This window comes from Macrobrachium rosenbergii, chromosome 16 (genome assembly GCF_040412425.1).
Source record: "Macrobrachium rosenbergii isolate ZJJX-2024 chromosome 16, ASM4041242v1, whole genome shotgun sequence".
Classification (NCBI taxonomy): domain Eukaryota; kingdom Metazoa; phylum Arthropoda; class Malacostraca; order Decapoda; family Palaemonidae; genus Macrobrachium; species Macrobrachium rosenbergii.
In genome coordinates this window covers 15,771,260-15,777,448 of record NC_089756.1, presented here as the reverse complement: position 1 = coordinate 15,777,448, position 6,189 = coordinate 15,771,260, and the positions used below count along the sequence as shown (strand labels likewise).

Here is a 6,189-nt window from a genome sequence, read left to right as displayed (position 1 = left end):
CATGAAGTGAATCACAGCTGACAAAGCTTAGCTCAGCTCAGCGCAGGAACGTCCTTGCGAAGACCTACAAGGGTCAGAGAAAACTCAGTTAAGAAATTATGGCGGTTTGCGCATCGATCTAACGTCTACGCAGGATTTATTTACGTATCAGTAACTTGTTTAACTAAAAGCTGAATGATTTCTCCCCGTGATACGAGTTCGAAGCTAGGTGTGGAAGAGAAGTTATTTTATAAAAAAAAAAATTTCCTATCTGCACGCTTCCTTTTGTATACTTCCTGGAAATCGTAATTACTGGAAAAACTGGAATCTCGTACTTTAATATATCAGGAATATACATGCTTCTTTACTCTCCCTGGAATTGTTAAACACTGGAATAACGGGACTCTCACGATTCTTCGACATTCCATGGAATTGTCAATAGGCAGAACATTTGGAATTACATAACTTCTCTGATTCCGCAAGAAAATTCCATAGAAAATCAAACTGTCATAAAATCCATTTCCCACCTCTTCGATTTCTTAATAATTTAGGTTACGGTCACCACCGTTGTTCTAAGAAAATGATTACAATAGGGGTGGTGACCGTAACCTAGGTTATTAAGAAAGTGAGAAGGTGGGAAATGAATTTTATGACAGTTAGAATTCCCTTGGAATTTACTTACGGAATCGGAGAAGTTATGAATCCAAATCTTCTGCCTATTAACAATTCCATGGAATGTCGAACAATCATGAGATTCCCGTTGTTCTAGTGATTAACGATTTCCCGGAGAGTACAGGCGTATGGATATTAAAGTACGCCATTCCAGTTATTCCAGTGATTGCGATTTTCAGGAAGTGTAGAAATGAAAGCATAAAGAATCTGGGGAAACAGAGACAAGACCAGAGTTCCATTCCAGAAATGTCACCTAAATCTCAACGCACCAATGAAAAAAATTGTGAGATTACAGATATATTACCTTATAAAGATACTAGTTACATGAATATACTAAGAAACATCCAATACTGGGACGACTCATTCAAAAATGAAAACACTACAGCTGGAAAATTTAATATAAACAAAGGTATTTTGGTGTAAACAGAATGAACTGATCTTATACTCTTGCTCTTATAAACAGCCACAAAGAAACAATGGTAAACTAAATGATACCTAATCCGTGGGACATAGCCCATTTATAATCCTGCTCGACGATTTAAAACAATGATTCAAAACAGATTTAATCGACTGTCGTCTGTCAGAATCGAGAGACAGCATTTAAATCTTGCGATTATATGCTTCTCCGAGGGCGGAATCGCAATAAACTCTTCATAAAAAGAGTAGAAATTCAGTGTAAGAAAGCAGCCAACGAAAGATTTAAAAGAAATCCGAGACAATATTTCGTCTAAATTTATGACGGCGACCCACCAGGAAAACCATAAACTATAAATGACGGACTGTTGATGCTAATGAAGTCTTCAGTTCGGGATGGTAATAAGAAACTCACCCGTCCGGTAATAAACTCTTAATGAGCCGGACTGAATTTTCGAAATCATAATCCATTAAAGCAGCTCAAATGTTGGCAGGATTCAGGACGCTCGATTCTCGTTCGACTGCACCCAGCGGTGTTTCCAAAAATGGAATGACTGATGTCTTGTATTCCTCATGGCCGGTCTTTAAAATAAGTTCTGGATAGCTGTCCAAACAGATGACAAATTATTATTTTTTTCTGTCACCGGTTTACCTTTCAGGGGCATAATATTAATTAAGCTGTTTGTCTGGTCTTTTTTTTTTTTGACCCTCTATTTAATCGACCGTCCGCTAACGTTAAGATTTATAAAGAACAACGCGTTGGATTCGAAGGTCAAGGTCATGATCATCCTTAAAGGTTACAGATCAAATCGAAATTTATCCTTACACGCCCGAGATTTCGCATTAGGCATGCTCGCTTGACTTACGAATCTGATGTGCGGGGAGAATTGAAGGTCTGGGTCGTAATAGATCAAAGGTCAAAAAGGTATTTGACACCTACAAGGGTACTGTCCTTCACATATCTCTTCTTTCTTATAATTCTGCTCGATTAATCAGACGTATGTGTTCATTAAATTGCATATCATTTTATAACAAGCGTTCCATAATTTTTTTCAAGGGAAAATGGTCTTGCAAGCTGACTCTTTTTTTTTTTTTTACATTATTTCCATCTGTGTCTCTTTTGAAATACACAAAAAATAACAAAAGGGGAAAAAATTAAATAAAATACAAAAGGAGAAGGTACCTTCCGTGCATTGCATATGCAGAGAATGAAACTGGAAGCAATATCTATATGTTCTGAGGGTACTGCTATCCAGATACTTGTCTATTAAGCCAGTTTCATGAAACTGTAACAAACTATAATAAGTTTATTTTATCTAAACAGAAGCCAGGCAAACGTATGGAAATATATTCATCTAGTTGGTTTTAAATGTTCATAACATTTCTTTTAAAATCCACGCGTAAAATATTTCTTTCTTCCAGTTAAAATCATCGATGAAAGAGGAGTCTTCAATGCAAGTGGAAATAATATCAGAGAGGAACAACCTTGCGTTGTAAGGGAAACTACCTTTATAGATAGTAAGATGTCATCAGATATATTACAAAAATCCTCTGTTCCTCATACCTTTTAATGCAGAGACAGTAACTTTGGAATATCGATGCATTACAGCAAATTTATTTTAAAAAAGACCGTTTTTTTCGGTGACCTTACAGTACATGATATTGTGAGCGAGCTTCTGTTAGGTTTAGATGACGATTAAACTGAACAGAACTAACTCTGAAAAAAAAATCGTGAAATAAAAAGGTAAAGGACGAACTTTGAAAAATAAATTTGACTTTTCATCCACTATATCCAGGTTGGATCATCACCTTGCAATGGAAATTTGTTATACTGGATTTGAATATGGTAATTTTATGCAAACAGCCAATCGTTTCCGGATGAATATGAGAATGGTTAAAAATAAATTTCGTTTAACGATTCCAATCCACCTTCGCCACAACTTAAAAATCCATAAACAAGTTGAAAGACATGACCTTCGGTACAACGACTTGCATAATCCACTCTTGCAAATTTGAAGACGCAAACACTTGAATAATTCTCGAACGTAATGGAGGAGCTTCGTTTTCAAACCACGATTGTTGTTTATTTCCTTTTAAAGCGGCAATCAAGCCATCAAATTGACATGTCTTATTACGGCATCAAGCAAACGGCTTGAATGAATGATCGATTCGTTGCTGTCACGGTGTACCCCAAGGTGAACGGTTAGTTCTGGTAAGGATAGACCGTTTCTTTACGATCATTTTGTTAAACAAATTGTGAACACATGTCAGGCTAGAGGCTGATATTTGCAAGATTCTTTACCGTTATACACTCTGCAATGTGATGATTGGCCGAAAAAGTCACGTGACCAGACCATATGGTACTGTGTGACTCTGCGCATGCGTCTGACGTCTTCCGCGCATTCTTGGATTAAATAGATCGGGAATTACGACGATTTCATCGTCACTGTCAGATTTTTCAACTTCTGGAGTAGAGTGCAGTCAGCTATTTAGATGTGATACCACGTCGTTAAGGAAAAAATCACGAAATAAGCAAGCGAGACTCACGGGCAGAGAGTCTCAATCATTCTGACACAGAGCGAAGGCCAGTGAAAAATTATCCGCGTGAGTTACGTACGGTCGACTCACGGTTCTGTCGCCAATCTCTAGCTGCACCGACAGCGAACTACAGACTACGGTAGTGATTGAAATCGAAAGTGCCCTCGTCGAAGCGGCTGTAGGTTGGTGAGGGTACCACAGGGACTGTCATTCGTCCAATTAAGAGATATAATTCGGTGAAGGATGTTCACCTGAACGACTGAAAAGTTAGTGCGATATGACTCGAAGTTGGAAACCCGATTCCTTGACCGAATCCCGATGGCTTCTTTGCTGGCTACGAACTTGGTGCTCAGAGACTCGTCGATAGTCAATGTATTCTGTAGCGAACAGTGACTCATTCGATTCTGGGTTGGACGAAACGAATTCCGTGTTGTCTGTGATGTGACTGTAGTAAACAATGGACGATTACTTTTATCTCGAAGAAGTGGCCTATCCGGGCGTGGATTACCGGGCGACGAAGCCCGATTACGACCAGGCGCACCACCATGCAAACGCGAGGCCGGGGGCGATCAATCCTGTTAACGGGGGGTCTGTGGTACCAGGTGAGAGTGAAGGGTATGAGCTGACCCTCCTTGACTCCCCTTGCGTTTATGATGTCCCTCAGTACCCGAACTACCATCCGGGGGCTCCGGGACCCGCGCCGTACTCGAACACGGCGGCGTATCAGCCGCATTTTAGTCAAAATTACGACTTCAGTCCCACCATCACCAAGACTTCCAACGCGGCGGCAGCCCCGAAGGACATCAAGCTGGACCTTGTGCCCGACACGGTGCTGCATCCTCTGGCGGACAGAGAGAAAGTGGGGCAGCACAGAACCTGCGTCAGGCCACAGCGAAGGCGTCGCCATCGCCCGCCGGGCAAAGAGGTCATCAAGACCAGGAGGGTGGCAGCCAACGCCCGCGAGAGGCGTCGCATGCACGGATTAAACGACGCCTTCGACCGACTGCGGGAGGTCATTCCGTGCCTGGGGAGCGACAGGAAGCTCTCCAAATTCGAGACGCTGCAGATGGCGCAGACGTACATCGCAGCTTTGCAAGAACTCCTGAAGTCGTCTGGGAGTGCGAGGTGAAGAAAGGACGACACGAAGGAATATATTTCTCATCAGGTCAGACGTTCCCCGACTTCGAGAATATTTGGGTGAGATCCTACACTTGCATGAGTGAAGAACGAAGAGACGGGGCTCGTCAAATCTTACTAGCTTTATTCAGTTAAGGAAATGGAAAATCTGGTTGTTTAATGTTATTGTTGTAATTGCATACCATCTTCATTTTCTATAAAATGACATTTTTTTTCTAGTGTCATTACGCTCTATTGCATTATCAAATGAAGTCATTAGATATATAAGGAGTGCAATTACACCAAATCTGTTTTATCACAATTTTTCCCTTTTCTTGATGTAAGGAAAACGTGTATTGTTACAAAAGTAATGTTATATAGTTCGTTATGGTTGTTATGTTAATTGTTAGGACATGAAAGGAGAAATTTCTTTTCTGTTTAGTGTAATAAATTGCACAAAACTGTGAGGCTGCTAACTGCGATAACTTGAAACTGCATTTCCTCCTATTATTTGTATCAAATAATTCTGTTTAATTTATCCGGTGAAACTGGACTGCTATTTTGTGGGTTGTAGAAACAAAATCTATATCACTGGCTGTTATTAAGAGATGAAATCAAGAATATCAGTTACCTACAAACAGAAAACTTGAACTTAGTCTAGAATTACATTTGGTATTCCATGAAATTACATTTAGAAAAAAATCTGGAATCGTTTTACACATGTAGCTAACACACACACATAAACACACACACACACACACACACACACACACACACACGCACACACACACACACACAGAGAGAGAGAGAGAGAGAGAGAGAGAGAGAGAGAGAGAGAGAGAGAGAGAGAGAGAGAGAGAGAGAACTTTTTCAAAAGTCAAATAGAAGTTTTCTTTTTAAATCTACAACTGCTTTGATATACTTTAATCTTTACTCTAAAATAACTAGCAGAAAAGGAGAGTGAAGTAAATTATCAACTTTTCATATGCATGTTGACTATGTCTACATGATATGCGTTTCACATTAATTCCCGGTCTTTAAGCAAAATTATCCCACCAAAGTTTCTGGCATAATATCTTTGCTATCATTCATATGGCGTCACATTTACCTTGCAAAGTCAGCGTCAACGGGATTAAAATGCATATGTATGAAAAAGGGAAAATCCATTATAAGTAATAAAAGTATGGTAATAAACTAACAAAGTAATAATAGCAAATGGAAAAAATCACAGGGACAACCCATCTAGTAAGAAAATTAAGTGTAAGAAAGTCAACAACGATGTTCATAATATGTTCGTAAATTTTTTCGCTTTATACGGCAAAAATTATTATAGAAGTAGATGGTTCTTAAAAATTGTCTTTGGCTTTGATCACAAATAACATTATGTCCTTTCAGTGGGCACTACAGTATACGACACTACTCAAGTTACGTATTTTTCTTCGCTGAGTCTTCAACTTGGTTTAGTTTAGC

The 6,189-nt window shown here is 39.4% G+C and overlaps 1 protein-coding gene across 1 annotated transcript; it reads left to right on the top strand.

Moving 5' to 3' along the window:
• Window positions 1-3,775: 3,775 nt before the first annotated feature.
• LOC136846991 (uncharacterized) lies at window positions 3,776-5,136 on the top strand. The gene has a single exon (XM_067118240.1). The coding sequence runs from the start codon at window positions 4,061-4,063 to the stop codon at window positions 4,730-4,732; it is 672 nt and encodes a 223-aa protein (XP_066974341.1). The 5' UTR covers window positions 3,776-4,060; the 3' UTR covers window positions 4,733-5,136.
• The last annotated feature ends 1,053 nt before the right edge of the window (window positions 5,137-6,189 follow it).